This window comes from Sceloporus undulatus, unplaced genomic scaffold, assembly GCF_019175285.1.
Source record: "Sceloporus undulatus isolate JIND9_A2432 ecotype Alabama unplaced genomic scaffold, SceUnd_v1.1 scaffold_19, whole genome shotgun sequence".
NCBI classification, from domain to species: domain Eukaryota; kingdom Metazoa; phylum Chordata; class Lepidosauria; order Squamata; family Phrynosomatidae; genus Sceloporus; species Sceloporus undulatus.
This window is the reverse complement of record NW_024802941.1, coordinates 502784-521345: the sequence shown is the minus strand read 5'-3', so window position 1 is coordinate 521345 and position 18562 is coordinate 502784. Positions and strand designations below refer to the sequence as shown.

At 46.6% G+C, this 18562-nt stretch overlaps 1 protein-coding gene across 1 annotated transcript in view; it reads left to right on the top strand.

The window, feature by feature from the left end:
• The window catches only part of LOC121917481, a 77120-nt gene that overhangs the window by 41788 nt on the left and 16770 nt on the right, over positions 1-18562 (top strand). Inside the window, exons 16-26 of the mRNA XM_042443495.1 lie at positions 5209-5464; positions 6483-6625; positions 7696-7911; positions 9065-9202; positions 11372-11484; positions 12456-12561; positions 14071-14197; positions 14623-14797; positions 15599-15608; positions 16842-17537; positions 17752-18253. Of these exons, the coding sequence (XP_042299429.1) occupies positions 5209-5464; positions 6483-6625; positions 7696-7911; positions 9065-9202; positions 11372-11484; positions 12456-12561; positions 14071-14197; positions 14623-14797; positions 15599-15608; positions 16842-17537; positions 17752-18253 (2482 nt within the window). The remainder of the gene's footprint in view (positions 1-5208; positions 5465-6482; positions 6626-7695; positions 7912-9064; positions 9203-11371; positions 11485-12455; positions 12562-14070; positions 14198-14622; positions 14798-15598; positions 15609-16841; positions 17538-17751; positions 18254-18562) is intronic.

The window sequence follows — 18562 nt, the reverse complement described above, 5'->3', positions numbered from 1 at the left end:
CACCAGGTTGAACCCCCATCCTGCAGACCAAGGCACCCCGTCCAGATCGGTCCCGACCGCATCTGTCTATGAGAGATCGCCGTCTCCACCTCACAGGCGCTCTAGATCCTCGGCGGACCTGGTTCCAACCCGCCCGAGATTTCAGGTTAGAGTGACGGACCCCCTCTCCTCGGATCTGGACTCCGACGACGAGCCCTTGCTTCCGTCTGAGGCACCTTCGGATGAGGATGTCCTCTCGGGGCCGGCCTCACCCCAGAGGATGCATAACCCGGAGCCGGCTTCCCCGTCGGACGACGTCCGGTCCTTCACTGAACATGTCGTCAAGATGGCAAGGGCTCTCGACATTGAGCTCGCCTCCGCGGAAGACGACGCTGAGGACCCGGTTGAGCATCGGGTTCACGGCCGAGTGCCTACTCCACCTTGCCTGCCTCTTCTTCCGTCGCTCCAGACCATCGTGAAGAGGTCCTGGGACTCCCCAGCCACCCTGTCGGCGCCCTCCCGCAAAGTGGAGTCGCTCTACAGAGTCGCCCCGGCGAGCTGTCCTTGGTTGGCCGACCACCCCAGGCCGAACTCTGCCATCATAGAGGGAGCCCAACACAGCTTCGTCCCGAAGCAGGCGACCTCCCCTGTCGATCGGGAGGCGAAGAAGGTGGACGGACTGGCCAAGAAGGCCTACTCGGCATCGGCCCTTGGGGTCAAGGCTGCCAACTACACCGCCTGCATGGGGGCCTATATCCAGACCCTCATGGAACGGATCTCCCCTCTCATCCCGGACGTCCCGGATGACATCCAGAGGCAGCTGGTGGAGATCAGAGATGAGACTCATTCCATAGGAAGTTGGCTCATCACCACTTCCAGGAACATGGCAGACTGCTCAGGGAGGGTCATGTCGGCTTCCATGGCACTTCGACGCCACGCCTGGTTGAGGGCCTCGGACCTCAACCCCACGGTCAGGGCGGCCATCGAGGACATGCCCCTCGACGGCACCGGGCTCTTCCACGCCGAGACCGACGACCGCCTGAACAGGAAGTTCAGGATGAAGGCGGCGGCGAAGAAGCATGGCATGTCCTCAGCACCGGCTTCTCCGTTCCGGAAGCGTCAGCGCCCATGGCAGCCGCAAGGTCAGTCACAGGGGACCTTCTCCCGGGATCGACAGTCCCAACAACAGGGCTCCCAAAGACACCGCTTCCCCTCGCAGACTTCCTCCTCCTCTGGCCGTCGTAACTTCCCGCCTCGGTACTGCAAGTCCCGCCGGCAGGACACCGACCAGGGGAAGAAGAGAACCTGAAGGGACGCAGCGCGCTTTGTCCCTCCTTCACCCCTCTGCTTTTTGGACATTCTGAGGCCCTTTGCTAACATCTGGGCCTCCATAACATCGGACTCGTGGGTTCTCAACATCGTCCACAGAGGTTATGCCCTCGAGTTCCAAGAGCTCCCGCCAACTGGAGCCTTCATGTCCACTCCCCCCTCGGACACCCTTCTCGACGAAGTGCGCGCCTTGCTTGGTAAAGGGGCAATCTCCCCTTTGCCGCCTGACCAATGTCCTCGGGCATTTTTCTCCAGGTACTTCACGGTACCGAAAGCGGATGGAGGCATCAGGCCCATCCTGGACTTAAGACAATTGAACTTGTTCCTTGACTACCGCCGTTTTCGAATGGTAACCTTGGCTTCCATTCTGCCTCTGCTTCACCAGGGCCTGTGGTTTGCGACCGTCGACCTGAAGGACGCCTACTTCCACATCGGGATCCGAGAGTCCCACCGGAGATTCCTCGCCTTCGCTGTCGGCTCCACCTCGTACCATTACAACGTTCTTCCCATCGGCTTGGCCACGGCTCCAAGGGTCTTCACAAAGTGCATGGCACCGGTGGTGGCATACCTTCATCAGAAGAGCTTCATGGTCTTTCCCTACCTGGACGACTGGCTGTTTGCAGCCGAATCCCAAAGCGAGCTGCAGGAGGCAGTCTCCTTCGCCTTGCGCCTCTTGGACTCCCTCGGGCTGGTCGTCAACAGGGAAAAGTCCCACTTCACACCAACCAGGCAGGTCAAGTTCATCGGGGCCATCCTCAACTCCGAAAACTGCTTGGCCTTCCTCCCTCCGGATCGGTTTCAGGCCCTGACAGCATCCCTCAGGCCGTGCATCTCCCACAGAAGGTTGAGAGCCAGAGACGTCCAAGTCGCCCTGGGCCACATGGCATCGACGACATTCGTCACCCCTTGGGCAAGACTTCATCTTCGGCCTCTCCAATCCTGGTTTCTCTCCGCCTTCTCTCCGTTGGAGGACCCTCCGTCAAAGTGGCTCACGGTACCGAGACCGGTGGCCGCTTCCCTCAGATGGTGGCTAGACAGCTTCAACGTCTGCACCGGGATGCCCTTTCATCAGCCCCAGGCACAACTGACTCTGACAACCGATGCATCCCTGGAGGGATGGGGCGCCCACCTGCTCGACCTCGTCGTCGAAGACAGGTGGTCCGCACAAGACAAGCTCCTCCACATCAACGCTTTGGAGATGCTCGCAGTGGAGAAGGCTTTGAGGGCGTTCGAGTTCGCTGTCACAGGAAGAGTGGTCCTCCTGAGGACGGACAACACCACCGTGATGTACTACATCAACAAACAAGGTGGTACCAGGTCCAGGACCCTGCTCGACCTCACGCTCCGCATCTGGGACTGGTGCATCCAGAGACGCGTCCTTCTCCAGGCGATTCACCTTCCCGGGGAGGACAACGAGCTGGCAGATCGCCTCAGCAGATCTCCCTCTGTGTGCCACGAGTGGAGGCTCCATCCCAAGACGGTCAGCGACCTCTTCGACCGGTGGGGAACCCCCCGGATCGACCTCTTCGCGACCAGGTGGAACAGCCACTGTCCCCAGTTCTGCTCCAGGAAGCGAATGGACGGATCCCTCGGAGACGCGTTCGCCTTCCTCTGGACGGGGGAGCTTCTCTACGCCTTCCCTCCGTTCCCTCTCATCATCAGGGTGGTGTCCAAGATGACAGTAGATCACTCGCATGAGATCCTGATCACCCCGTGGTGGCCGAGACAGCCCTGGCTCGTATCCCTTCTTCACCTCTCCAGGAGATGCTTCCTCCGCCTCGACCCTCGTCCGGACCTGCTGTCGATCCAGGACGGACGGATCCTCCACCCGGACATTGAGAGCCTACCGCTGGTAGCCTGGAGGATACAGCCCTGACTGCCCTGCTGGAGTCGGTGAGGACGGTGATCCTGGCTGCGAGGAAACCTTCCACCCAGACCGAAAGGGCTTGTCTCCTGCTCAAGTGTCCACTCCAGTGGTGCTGGAGTTTTTGATGGCACTTTTGGATGAGGGGCTGTCCCTCACATCCATCAAGTGCTACTTGTCTGCCATTTGTGCCAAATACCAGGTCGGGGGGAGGGTTTCTTTCTTCAAAGACCCCTTGGTGAAGGGGTTCCTGAAGGGTTGTGCCAACCTGTATCCGCCTGTGTCGGTACTAGCTCCAGCTTGGAGCTTGGAGACGGTACTGTCCGCCCTCCAATCCAAGCCCTTTGAACCGATGGCCACAGCGGACTTGAGACTACTGACTTGGAAAACCGCTTTCCTGGTGGCCATCACCTCTGCCCGCCGTGCGGGCGAACTTTGTGCCTTACGGAGAGACCAGCCATTCCTGAGGTTCCACAAGGACAAGGTGGTCCTCCGCACTGACATTACTTTCCTGCCTAAGGTAGTGTCTGCTTTCCACATGTGCCAAGACATTGTGTTGCCCACTCTCGCATCCAGCCCAACGTCGGATGCGAAGCGACGCCTCCACTCTCTTGATGTCAGGAGAGCACTGGCGTTTTACTTGGTCAGAACTGCTGCCTCCAGTCGGTCCGAGAGACTTTTCCAATGCTACTCGGAACCGAAGAAGGGGTTGCCCGTGTCGGCGCAGAGGTTTTCCAAATGGGTGGCTGGTACTATCCACCTCTGCTATAAACTGATGGGCAAGCCTCTCCCTGGCAGGGTTCGGTCCCATTCCACAAGGTCGATGGCAGCATCCTCTGCATTCCTGTCGGGGATTCCTTTGGAGGATGTCTGCAAGGCTGCCGTCTGGTCCCAACCTTTAACTTTTATCAAACATTATAGGTTGGACACCAGGGCCATCCGAGACGCAGCTTTCGGGAGGGCTGTGTTGGTTTCAGGGTTGCATTGATTGCACTACTGATGGTTTGTGTTGATTACACTTGTACAGTTGACACTGTTTACATTTTGTTGGATGTTGGTTTGCACAAGTTCTATGGGATCGGTCTTGCATGATCTCTATTCCCTCCTCAGGTTTAGCAATGTTATTGCTATGTTGATCTGTGCATGAACAAATGGACTGACTCTTTTATGGTCCAAGGTGTTTTATTGTAATAAATATACCTTTGGTTTACCATAGCTTGGTCTCAGGACACTCCCTCCGCCGCATACCTTAGCTTGTCAGTCTAAACCCATTTGTATGATTCGCAGAGACCACGAAGAAGAAGGACAGGTTGCTTACCTGTAACAGTATTTCTTCGAGTGGTCATCTGCGAATACATACAAATCCCACCCGTCCGTCCCCTCAGTGTCCTGCTCTTATTGGCTCTTTCCATCGCCTGCTTGGCGGAAAAATTGCGGAACTGGGGAAAGAGCGGGAAGGCAGGGGCTTTATAACGGGTGGGCGGAGTTACCGCCAAAAAGTTTCAATATGTTGCAGAGTAAACTCTGCCCAGTGATTCCAGTAGGTTCCGAGCAGCACTGCGCAGGCGCAGTAAAACCCATTTGTATGTATTCGCAGATGACCACTCGAAGAAATACTGTTACAGGTAAGCAACCTGTCCTTCCTTTGTCTGTACCAAATACTATGAAGTCTGTGTCATTCCTCACCCCTTTAATTTTTTTTTTTTTATTTCAGAAATCTTATAAGCAGTACCTGAGGGTGTCTTCTCCTATTTTCCTATCAGGAATCAGCAGTGGTGCATGAGCTTGTTCCTGTTTTTCCACCATTTTTCATGCCTGTGGAATCTTAATAACTGGGCTCCAGAGAGCCTTCTCAACTTGAAACTGACCACTGAAACTGGAGCTACTAAAACTTCTCTGTCACATTTAAGGCATCTAGCACACTGCCCTAAATGAGATATATCTGTATAGACTCACAGACATTCTCTTTTATTATAATAATTTCAATCCAAGCTGTTTGATAAAAATAAATATATTCTATATGTGATTGTCCACAGACACATCAGCCCATCACTTGGAATAAAGAGAGTCTCAGTTCAGTGCTGAATAAACAACTGATGCATAAGAATGCAAAAAACACAGTGGCTGCTCATAGAAAGAAGTCTTCCATTGGACCTTATAGCTCTGTTAGAAGTTCTGGGTATGGAAAATCTAGTTCTTCATTAAAGCACTTTTCCACAGTTAATGAGAAGACAATAAAAGAGAGCCTCAAAAAGCCAGTTTTGAAAGCCAGATCTCCTCTAAAGCAAAAAGGTAAATGATGATATGTTTAAATAAACAGAGGAGGGATGTCGAATGTAGGTTTCCTCAAACTGTATATTGTATACTGTGTTTTGAAATAGAATATCATTTTAAAACATGAAAGCAATTGTAAGTGGAAACATAATTTTGACCCACAGTGGTTGTTTGGTAGATTAGCCTGAGTTCAACACTGAAGCATGATTTATTCAAGAAATGCAATTCTTGAAGAAATGCAAAGGCAAAATCAATACTTAATTGCAGATATACTTCACTTTTTGACTGACAATCTATCCAGAAGATTGTTCAATAATGTAGAGCAATATCTCTGTTCATATGACTCAAGGGCGAAACTGCCGGGGCGTAGGAGTCATTGTAGGACTATGGATAGAGAGTTGGACTAAGAATGGAGAGATTTCAGTTACATTTTCCCCTGTGAAGGACTTCATTCTTTGGCTTTAAGCTCATGCAAAGAGTAAATGCCTACCAAGGCCTTTTTACATGCTCCTTTTCCTTTGCTTCCCACTGTAAAACCTTCTTGTCTGTATTCTTTGAACTACTTTTTAAAAAACCAAACAAGGAAACAGTTTGATGGTCCAAAGAGGGCTTCTGTAAAACAAATCACTGTGAATCAAAGGCAGAATTCAAAATCAAAATGTAAAGTCCAGTCAGTTGTTAATATCCCCAATATACATGGTTCCTTACAGAGCAGCCTTAGTAAAATTAAATAAATCTATAGTATTGATTCAGATTTATACTAGAAGAAGCAGACAACAAAATGAAAAGAGAGGAAGAGAAAGAAACAAAAGGCACTCCAACTCACAATTTTTGAGGAGTGCCCCAGTAAGAACAGCAGGACATAATTTTGCCTAGTGGTAACTCTGGACTGTATACAACAACAAAAAAGTATTGTACTTTTTCACATTTTTGTGTACTTTACACCAGTCACTTTATAAGTGTCCATATAAATGTTGTACAGTGTTTAAAACTTTTACTTTTAAAATATAGCACATACTCTTTTTTCCTATCAAAGAAACACCTGGAACTAAGGTAATACAGACAACAAAGGATCCTGTTTCGATGAAGAGAAATTACTGTGCTACACATGGAGAGTCATCGGCAAGTAGTATTCAAGAGCAAGTTAAAGAAAATGACCCTTTCATCCACAACCACAATGTAAGCCATAGACACTGCTCTTAGAATGGCATTTTAAAAAAGGAGGTGTCATTAAAAAAAGCAATACAGGAACAGATGCCTGTGTTTCTTGAGTAGTAGGAAGTCCTACTGTCCTGGCTCCCCAACTCGCTCTCAGCAGTGAGAGAGAGAATGTGTATAATTGATGTCTCCTTGTTTGGACATCTGTGAGCAGATTTACAAGGAGTTTATCATGTTATCCCAGACAATATGGAAGAAGTACACACATATATTTTGACATGTTTGGATTACAAAAGCACCCTGCCTTCCCTTTCACTTCATAGCATATGGAGATGCTTGCTGTGGGCAGCAGTGTTGCCATTTAAAGTTACATAGGGGTTGATCTGGAGATCTATGAGTGCAGTTCTGCTCTCAGAACACTTTCCTGAATATAGAAAAGTAACATTAGTTTTGTCAGTTCCCCTTGTAATGCTTTGCACAATCCAAAATCTACTTTGGAGGATTGGATAACATACTGGAATAATGGGACAAATGATGCAGATGGCCACAGTAAGAAGAAGAACTGGCAAAAGTCAGGACAACTTAGAAGCAAGTCTATGCTAGATTGTCCTTCCATTCCTAGTAAGATTCCTTTTTGTAGAATGATCCAGTGTGTTGGATCTAATTTACCATAATGTTATGATTTCATTCTATATACTTTAGAAAGTTTAAAGCAGTTTTTATGGAGCTTCAGTGTTTCCCTGTCTATGACCTTCATTAGATCCAGACCAGTTTCAGAAATGCATCTCCTTTGGCTATTCTCAAACTAATGACTAGATAGTGTGGGGTTTTATGAGCTTTTTGTGTGCCTGCATGAAATCTATTTTTGTCACATGTTGCACCTGCCACCTTCTTCAGTGAAGAAGTTACTCTTGTCAATGTTTAGTTTCTCTTTAGATTTTAAAAGACTGAATGATGGACATTCCATAGAAGTTCCATCCATTATTAAATCCAGCAGTTCTTACTATTGAACTGAAAGGGAAAAGGTTAATCTTGGTTTCTTTGGTGAACTATTGGAGTAGTATAAAATGGGGTTTTCTCCATCTCATCAGGTTGCATCATATTCACTCCCACAAAGCAGTGAAAGGGAGCTTTATTTATTAAAAAGAATTCAGGAAGCTGAGGAAAAATTGGCTTCGGCACATAGTTTGATTCAGCAACTAAAAGCCACATCTTTGGAAAAAGAGAAGGAAATGAAAACAAAAATCCTGCAGCAAGATAAAGATCTCTTTGAGCTAAACAAAGAAACTTATGTTCTTCAGTCACAGGTACAGTATTTGTTTATATCCTATTGCAAGTTAATAAAGGAAGCAGACTTTTAAAAATATAGCATATCATTCACATTGTCATCTTTCATTTAATAAAATCAAATTGAAAAGAATTGTATCAGTATACAGGTTGGAATCCCATTGGGCAGTCAGTTATGAATCCATGAGTTACACACTCATGACTACTTTGTATTTATGGTCCCTATATAGCCTGTATTTTAGGGGCTATGTAAGGACCATGAAAGTCGTCCAGCCTCTACCTATTGGGTAACAACTGCTGTAATCGGTGTGTGTGCGGTGTGTGCTCCTTTCGATTGGGAAGCAGCTGGCTGATGGCTCCAGCCCTCCATCACATGAATGATCTCTTGCATAAGGCGGAATTGAAACAGGGTTACTGCTTCTGACTGTTACACTAGAAATTTCACACAGGCAGGTATGGGAACATCAGCTGCTTCCCAGTTGACAGGGAACAGAAACCCATTAATTACAGCAGCTGCTGCCCAGTAAATAGGGATTGCAGGATCAGGGCAGAATTCATACATAGCATAGCACCATAACTACAGTCCTTACTTGTCCATAACTCTCCAGTGGCATTCCAGACATAGTTTTTAATAGCTGAAAGAGGCATAAGAAGTGACCTTTCATTTTAGAACGATGTTGTTCTTATCCTCATCTATCTTGTAGTGGATATAAGTATACATATTCGATTTATTTATTACGATCGACCAATCAAACATCAAATAAACATTAATAAACAGACATCACAATAAATCATCAAATTATAGGAGTAAGTAATATTAGTTAAGAATTCAATAAGTATACATAAAGCCATACATACATACATACATATATATATATATATATATATAGTGTGTGTGTGTGTGTGTATGTGTGTGTGTATATATATATATGTTATATATAGATCAGACCTCTGTGCTAGCTCTTAAAACTTCATTAGGTTTATGACCCTTTATCATACATTGAGATAGCTTGTATATAACATTCTAAAGTCTTTGAAAGAGAGCCAATATACAAATGTAACTTCTAAAGATAGTAACATTTCATTAAATATAGAAGATGGTTTTCAGTAAGGCTACTTTTTGCTTAGCAGTTTTATGAGGTGCACTTTATTTATAGAGCACTTTTTTCTCAGCTAAATCATAACGAAAACTTGAACAAAGAAACAAAGTGGTCAAATATCAGGGGAGGAAATCCTGCTGATGGAGAAATGTTGAAAGAAATACAAAAAGAAGTCCAAAATCAGGAGATGCTTCTTCAAGGATATCAGCAGGTAGAATTCTTTTGATATTATGATCCTGCTCTCTATAAATGGTGTTCTTCTATGTTTGTGTTTTACAAGTGTAGCATTTTGAAGATAAGGGGTATATAAATTAGCCATTCCCCCCCTTTTTTTAAAAAAAACTAAGTCAGCCTGAGTCAAACTGAATGGGGATAGTGAGGTTGCTAGTTAATAATATGAAGGAATGAAGACTTGGGCTGAGATTGAGTGATGAAGTCTTACTAATACACTTGCAGGAGCTGTGCACAACCAGTAGGAAAGAAGAGGTGAACTGATTGCAGGGTGAGGTGGATCATGTGTGGTGGAAATGGGGCTGTATGTGTATGTGTGTGTTCCTCTTTTCTTTGGAACAGCAGCATCCTGGTAGACCTTGTCAGCATCCTTTAGACAGGGCCCATGCTAACATGGCCAGAACTAAGAACACTGGAAACCTCCATTCAGCTCTCAGCTGTTCTCCTACCCTACTGCCATCAAAATGGCAAGGAAAGGAGGAAAGCTGAGTGAGCTTTGGAAGAGAGAGCAAACATGTCTGAACTGGAGGTGATGACAACAGTGTCAGCTAAGTAAAACTTGTTGGTGAAAATGTTGTGAGAACTATTTCAGGGTAAATAGCACACCAGTGTGACTGCATGTCCACAAGAATGTCTAGGATTCCTCCTGATACAGTTTATTAATAGTCCATCTGGTCCCTCAGTTGCAGGTTGCATGAGCTTTATGCCCCAGTACAATCCTGTCCTTATTCTGTAATCTTTGTTTTCATACATTAGCAAATACTTTGAAATTCTATTACATGAAAGTACTAATGCACTGTAACAGCAAGCAGGTGACTAAGCAAATGGATGTCTTCTAAGAACAATTCAATAGGAATTCTTGTGGATGTGCATCTGGCTGTTCACACTGACGTCTGCATAGAGAAGTTGCATAGATGGTGTCATATTGCAGTATGCTTTCTGTGGGATGCAACGTGCTTTGTCAGATATCTTACAAGCTCTTTGGTGCAGTGAAAGTTAGAGCCAGAACAGACCGACTCTAAAAGCCAGCTTCCTAGCGGCTTGGGGGCATGGCATTTAGGTGCCACATGCTCCCAAGACATCTTGAAGCCACCTGGCTGCCCAGATGTGGGCAGCTTTATGACACTCCAGTGGCGTGGCATTTACATGGCGCACAGCACCAGAGAGTCATTAAGCTACCATACAGCTGCAGCGAATCAGGAAAAGCTGGCTTTTTGCTGGCCGAAAAAGGAGCGGATCTTTGCCACTCCTTTTTCAGCCAACTTCAAGGCAGATTGGGGCTGCAGCATGAGTTTGCTGTAGCCCCATTTCATCTTCAGAAGGGTCAGTTGAAGCCACCCCTTCTGCCCATCTGTGTCGTCCCTTTGTTTCCCATGCTGCTTACATTTCCCCTATGGCTATGCCCTTACAAATAATTTTGATACAGGGTACAAAACTAGACAGAAAATGTAAATGCTTGAGTGAAGTGGCCAGTTTCTGCAAGGTCGTAATGTCACTAGTTAAAAAGGGACATTAAATGAAACGAGGAAAATGTCCTGAGTAGAATGGATAAGTGAAAGACTCTGACAACAAAGATGAAGATTCTGGTTGTCCATCTATAAATAAGAAATGTGTGATTCTTAGCGCCTGTTCAATGAGGTGCTTAATCTCGTGAAGTGAGTGAAGGAAGAAAGTTTCTGTTCAAGACAAGACATAATTTTGTTTGACATTCATATAATTTCCAGACATTCATTACCACCTATAAGGTAGTATCACATCAGCATATGAAAGCCATAGTTGTTTTATTATGCAGCTTTGATGACACTAATCTCTACATACAGAGAATTTTGCTGACTCAAAATTAAAAGCCTTTAGTTTTAATTTGCTCTGTTATTCTATCGTGCATACTGTGTTCTGTATGACCTTATTTAATTGCAAAAAACAAATAGTTTTGTAGCCTCTTTTTGTGGCATCTGAAATACTAACAACTTTACTGTGGCATATGCTTCTGCAAGACAAGAGTTTTTGCATCTGCTGTATCAACAACAATCTATATTCCTTACTGTCAGTGCCACGGACCCAAAATCTATCTCTCTGGCATTTGTCTTGTACCACATGTCTTCCCATATGAATAAATAGTGATTAAGTGAAATAATTCTTGATGTTTAAGGAAAATGAAAGATTATATAATCAGGTGAAAGAACTACAGCTGAATAACAAGAAAAATGAAGAAAATATGTTTAAAGAGAACCAGCGTTTGATGATTGAATTAACAACCTTACGGTTAGTTTATTTGCTTTTCTCATTGAAAATAGTGGTAATTTTGAGTAGATCTTAATACCAAAAGCCAAAATAAGGAAGTGGTGAGTAAGCACCATTGAGCACAGCAGAACCTATTTTCCAGTATACATGCATTGGTTAGCTGGATCAAACCCTCAGACAAAGATGAGAACTGCATTTCAAATGCAAATCTCAGTTGTAATATTGTTTAGTAGAGAATAAACTGTGATTTCTAATTAATATCTTCAAGAGAACTGTTATAGATAGAATCAGTAGGAACTATTCTTGTTTTGCAGAAGATAATTGGCTTACATTATGAATAGGCTTGATTTAAATTGCAAGGGTATTTTATGAAGTCTGTGAATGAGCAAGAAAATAAAAAAGGTCTGGATTGCTTTCTGATTTACTTTTATTCAGATTGGAATTCTTTCTTAAAAATGGAGGAAACCCCACTGTAAAGATTCAGAAACCCCATAGTGGCAAAAAAAGTTTCACATAAGCAAGGTATTCTGGTGACATTGTCATTTGGAAGAATTTAGTACTAGAACTGAGGTCACATAGGTTGTAGTTCCATGGGATAATAATGTGAACTTTGGAGCTCTACAGGCTGCCTTTTTTTTGTGCCAAATCGGGGCCGCAACAACCACACACCACAGCCCTGATCTGGCCTTTAAAGGGCATGAAAAGGAGCTGCAAAAAGTGGCTCCCTTTTGCACCTTCAAAAGGGTGCCATAGCCACAGTGGTGTGGCTATATGGTGCTCCTTCAGTCCTGCATCATATGCTGCGTGCCATGTGAAGCGGCGTACGGCATCATGGTGCCCTGGGGGTGGAGTTGGGGTGTGCATCATCTGGATGCAATGCCCCGAGTCCGCCCCCAGGGCAGTCTTTCAGGCCAATTTGTATAGGGCCTTTATGTACCTATTAGAAACACAAAGCTCTATAAAATTGTTGATTTCTTTTTCTTTAAAATTAGGGAACAAGTGGATAAAAATAACCTTTTATCATGTGGAGTGCAGAATGCTGAACCAGCTGTGGACCAGAATTTAACAGATTTAATTTTAGAACTTCGATCAGCCAAGGTAAGTGCCTTTGTTTCTTCTATTTGTATTTGTTTTAATTTGATGTGCTGTACATGTGCTCTGAATTTGATTTTATGTGTCTTTATTTGTATCTTACTGTTATCCCCTTTGAGTGCTATTTCTAAGGAAAGGCTGGAAAGATATTCAATTAATTAGTAAATTACTAAATAAATAATTCCTTCAGACTGTTTTGCTGAAGTCATTACTTACTGTAAATACTAAAAGTATTCCCCTCCCCCCAAAAATTTTACAGCTGATAAATGGCTTTATCTCAGGGAAGAATTCCTCCCATTTCTATCCAAATCTGAGTACATAGAGGCAGGGTGATACTATGGTCCCCAGGCCAATTCCAGACTGTAAAGAATCTAACCTGTAGAGCCAAGGCCCTGTACTTTGACACATCTACCCAACCATGCCCAAACTAGGTCATTATCTGATGCCTTTCTTCAGATGCCCTACCAGCTGAGGCAAGATGAGTGTCTATATCAGAGACCCTTCTCAGCAATTATACCTGTCAGTGGAACACTCTTCCCAAGAGAAATATGCCTAGTACCTAGTTATGGTATTTATATTTAGTACTCCTAGGCAAGTCAAGATGATGCATTCTAGATCTTCACCTTCTTATTAATTTTTTCCTGCTGCTTTTACTTTGACTTTATATGGTGTATTGTTTCTACTCCTTATTGCTGGTTTTATCTAAGAGTCTACTATGTACCTTTTGTCTAATTATTTTATTTTATTATTTTAATTTACCTGTACACCATTTGGGGAACATTAGTTATTGAATTATTTGATAAATAAATAAAACAAATGCAGGCTGCTATTTCTTTTTTATCTCCCTTCCTCCACCTTTTGAATAATTAGACTTAGGGAATATATTGCTGGGTTCCAACAAGACCAAGATGCCTATATTTATTTATCTTATTAGATATTATACATCCCATTTATTCCACTGGGCTCAAGGTAGTGTGCATGGCTTTCTTCTTCCTCACTTTATCCCCACCACATTATTTGCATACTTCCTGTTGAAAGCACTCGAGGGGGAGGGGGGTTCTTTATCAAGCTCTGCAGAGTTTCCAGTTCCCACTCTGTTGGAGGAAAAGTAAACGCCCAGATTGTGGCTGATTACCACACCCTCCATGCTATTGCTTCTTAACAACTTGCTGGTGCTCTTCCTTCAAGGATTTCAGATGTAAAGAGGACAGACTGTATACGGTCAGCAACTCTATGAGAGAAGCAGGATGAAACATTCCTTAGACCATAATGAACTTCAAGTTCATTTGAACATTGGTTTCCCACTGGTAGACCAAACTCTGATACCAGGGGATGAGAAACCAATGCCTCTTTGAGCAAGATCTGCCTTGTCCCAACCAGAGCAGATTAGGTCATGCAACTTCCTTACCAAATGTAGGCATCTGTGATGTACAGTTTAGTGATTTTAAATAGGTTGCATTCTCATGGCTTGTTTTCTGTATCTCTTTGTTCTCTTGGTGCTGTGGGGAAATGAAGGCTATGGAAACCAATTTGCTTGAAGAGAAAAAATGTCTAAAGCAAGATAAACAAGCTCTTGAAGTAGATCTTTTACAAATAAAGAAGGAACGAGATTTGGCAAGAGCCCAGATTGCTTCCACTTTAGGTAAAGTACTGCCTTGAACAATCCATTACTCACTTTAACAATAAGATTTTTGTTCTCTAATATTTTACAGAAGGAATGGAAATTATATTTTCCTCTTAGTCTTGCATTATGCTTGTGGCACATGTTAGCGAAGAGTGAGGAAATAATGAAAGATTGTGGCAAAGGGAGGATAGAAACCCATTCTTTACCTTGGCAGCTACTAAACTTCACTTTACCTCTACAAGAACATGTGAACTAATGTGAGTGTTTGTGTGTGTGTGTGTGTGTGTGTGTGTGTGTGAAATTACTTCATCTTAATTTTTAAAAAGGACTATTGAAATGAGTAAAAAGGAAAAAATAATGCCAATGTCCATTTTAAAAAGTTAGCCATGAGTTAAATGTATTTTATCACAAATGTTTAATGGAACTTTTACTTCACTTTCTAGATGAAAAATCATATGAGATGAAGTTGATGGAAGAATCTTACAAGGATGAAATCAGTCGTTTGCAGAAAAGACTCCAGTGGTATGCAGAAAATCAGGAGCTCTTGGATAAAGATGCAAGTCGTCTTCGTGGAGCAAAAGAAGAAATTGATAAACTGAAACTAGAGGTGATTGAAGAGTAAGGTGTCACTCTGGTACAGTTGAAGAGGTGCTGAGTGAAGGTTGTCTGTAGTCAGCCAGCAGGAATAAGGGTACCAGACAATCCCCTACAGTTAAAGCACAGGCTAGTTTAACATGTTGCCTAAGCTTCATGTATTTAATTGAAGGCTGCCATTGTCCATAACTCTCTATGGGCACAATAGTGTCAATCTATCTTTTATTTCAAAGATTAGAAAGTTAGAATTTTATGTTAGAACAGCCACAATTTTTAGATTGGACGGTCAGCCATATGGGCCCGAAATAGACAGGCCGAATGACATGGTTTCCAGCTGCATTTGGGGTGTATCGTTTAGATGACGCATGCCCCAAACGCAGTGAGAAACCACAGTGCACCATTGCTGAAGAACTGGGCCAAAAATGAGCGGGAAGAATCTGCTCCCTCCCACGGCCCAGTTCAGCCAGATTGGAGCTGGGTACATGTGGTTGCCGTGGTCACTGCACCAGCGTAGTTCTGCCGTGGTCCTTTTGACCTGTCTGTTTTAACCCCTAGCTGCTATACAGATAACAATTATCTGCCAGCCCTGATCTGTTGGTATGAGACTTCTTTGGCTCATATGGGCAGTTTTGTTGCACTTGGCAAGAGCTGGGCGGGAGTACTCAGGCTGAATCCATGCATAGCATCCCTCAGCTCTCCATTTCAAGACCCACTGTGTGCTCACAGTTCTCTTTCAAGATGTAGCCTAATACATAATTATTTTTGAGTTCTAGGCTACCAAGGGTAAATTGGTCCAGCCTGTATGCTTCCTTTCTTCTGTTTCAGGTCAGGTGAGGTATGTCCCCTCTAAAATGAGTTTCAAGATCTTAAATCAGTTAAAACCTTTCCAGTCTAGTGTTCTGTACACTGAGAATGGCACTAGCTGTGCTGGAATAAAACCACCCTTTTATTTGCCAAGTTAGTGTTGCTTTCTCCCTGCTGCTTAAATAACAAGTTATTCTAATGAAATTTTATCTTCTTCTTCGTGGTCTCTGCGAATCATACAAATGGGTTTTACTGCGCCTGCGCAGTGCTGCTCAGAACCTACTGGAATCACTGGGCAAAGTTTACTTTGCAACATATAGAAACTTTTTGGCAGTAACTCCGCCCACCCGTTATAAGGCCCCTGCCTTCCCGCTCTTTTCCCCAGTTCCTTTTTTCCGCCACGCTAGCTGCTTGTAGGAACTTTGCTCGCTTCACTAGCTCTTTGGAATCACTTCTCATCTTGACCTCGGACCGTTTTTGACCACTCTTTGTCTCCCGCCCCTGGTAACTTCGGACTCTCGGACTGTTGACCTCGCTTTGAATTCTCCTCTGGCTTTGACGACTTCGGAAATGCCTGCACCTTTCAAGAAGTGCGACATTTGCAGGGGCAAGGTGCCCGTCCAGGACCCGCACTCCTCCTGCCTGTTGTGCCTCGGCAAGGACCATGATGCGAAGGCTTGCCTGCTTTGCAAGTCCCTCTCGGCGCAAGCCCGGAAAAACCGTGAGTCCCGGCTCACTTCGGCCATCGCCCTGGGCAAGGTACAGGAGGGAGGTCCCCGCTCGTCATCTGTCCCGTCTTCCGCGCCGCCCGCTTCATCCTCCAGGGCCAGCGTGTCCAGTGTGGTGTCTGTCCCTCCAAGCGCCCCCATAAGGCATCGGGGACTGAGGGTCTCGAGCCGAAACTAAAATCCAGAAGGAAACCGGATGGCTCGCACGCGAGGGAACGGACTGAGGCGGAGGTCCAGCTCACTTCGCCTTCATCCTCCAAGGCATCCAAAGCATCTCGACACGCCTCCAAGCCGAGGGAGCCGGCTTCGCCTTCGGGAGCGACGAGTGTCTTGCCCCCTGACAGGGCTAGGTCTCCGAAGTCCTCCTCCTCGGGAGCCGCCGCTGTCCTCTTGGACCTCCTGCAGAACCCCTTCTTCCCGCCGGAAGAGACCCCGAGATCGGGAAAGAAGAGACACCACAAGGAGGCTGATCGGGACACGCCGGGATGGACTTGCCCTCCAAGGCAAAAGACAAAAAGCGCTCCCCTTCAAAGAAGGTCCGCGCTCCTGCTGTTCTTCCCGGCCCGGAGCCCGCTCCTGAGGTACAACTGGTCCCGGTACCGGACACGCCAGCTCAACCCACCATGGACTTCGTCCACGAGATGGAAGGCGCCACTCCCTCCTCCCCTCCTGGGGAACTGCCACCGCTGTTCCCCCACTCCGAGGATGAGGAACACGGAAAAGAGGTCCGTAGACACGAAGCCCCGGACCTGTTTTTCAACTCAGAGACGGGCCGGTACTTCATGTCCGTCCCGAGGGATGTGGCTTTCAAGGAGTTCACCAGGCTCAACCCTCACCCTGCTGACCCGCGGGAGGGCACATCTGCCCGGTCGATCCCGAGTGTCTCGCTCATGGAGAAGCCTCCATCGTCACCCCGCCGGCGCTCTCAATCCTCGACAGGCCCCATCCCGGTTCAGCCGAGATCCCAGGTCAGGGTTCCGGACATTCCTCTCACCTCCGACACGGACTCTGAGGATGAGCCCTTGCCTCCGTCCGACGTCCCCTCGGAAGACGACGACCTCTCGGCGTCTGCTTCCCCGCAGAGGATGCACCACCCGGAACCGTCTTCCCCATCAGATGACATGCGCTCTTTCAGTGAGCACATCGTGAAGATGGCGAGGGCTCTCGACATCGAGCTCTCCTTCCCGGAGGACGATGCCCACGACCTGGTGGAGCGCCAAGTGCACGGACGGGTGGGTGCCCACACCACCTTGCATTCCCCTGCTTCCGTCTTTGGAGACCATAGTCCGGAGGTCTTGGGACTCCCCAGCCTCCCTGTCTGGCTCATCCCGCAAGGCTGAGTCCCTCTACAGGGTCGCCCCGGCAAGCTGCACCTGGTTGGCCGACCACCCCAAACCGAACTCGGCAATTGTGGAAGGAGCCCAGCACAGCTTCGTCCCGAAGCAGGCGACCTCCCCTGTCGACCAGGAGGCGAAAAAGGTGGATGGCCTGGCCAAGAAGGCCTACTTGGCAGCGGCCCTTGCGGTGAAGGCCATCAATTACAACGCCTGCATGGGGGCCTACATACAGACGCTCATGGAGCAGATCTCCTCCCTCATCCTGGACATCCCAGATGAGATCCAGAGACAGCTGGCCGAGGTCAGGGACGAGGCCCACTCCATCGGGAGTTGGCTCAATACCGCCTCCAGGAACATGGCAGACTGTGCGGGGAGGGCCATGTCGGCATCGACGGCGCTCCGACGGCATGCCTGGTTGAGGGCCTCGGACCTCAATCCTAGTGTCAAGGCGGCCATCGACATGCCGCTTGACGGGACCGGACTTTTCCATGCCGAAACCGACGACTGCCTGAACAGGAAGTTCAGGATGAAGGCGGCGGCGAAGAAGCATGGAATGTCCTCTGCATCCGTCTCGCCATTCCGGAAGTGGCAGCGCCCGTGGCAGCCACGAGGTCAGTCACAGGGGACCTTCTCCCAGGACCGGCAGTCCCAGCAGCAGGGCTCCCAGAGACGTCGCTACCCCTCGCAGTCTTCCTCCTCCTCTGGCCGTCGCAACTTCCCGCCTCGGTACTGTAAGTCCCGCCGGCAGGACACTGACCAGGGGAAGAAGAGAACCTGAAGGGACGCAGCGCGCTTCGTCTCTCCTTCGCCCCTCTTCTTTTTGGACATTTTGCGGCGCTTTGTTAACACCTGGGCCTCGATAACATCGGATTCGTGGGTTCTCAACATCGTCCGTAGGGGATATGCCCTCGAGTTCCAAG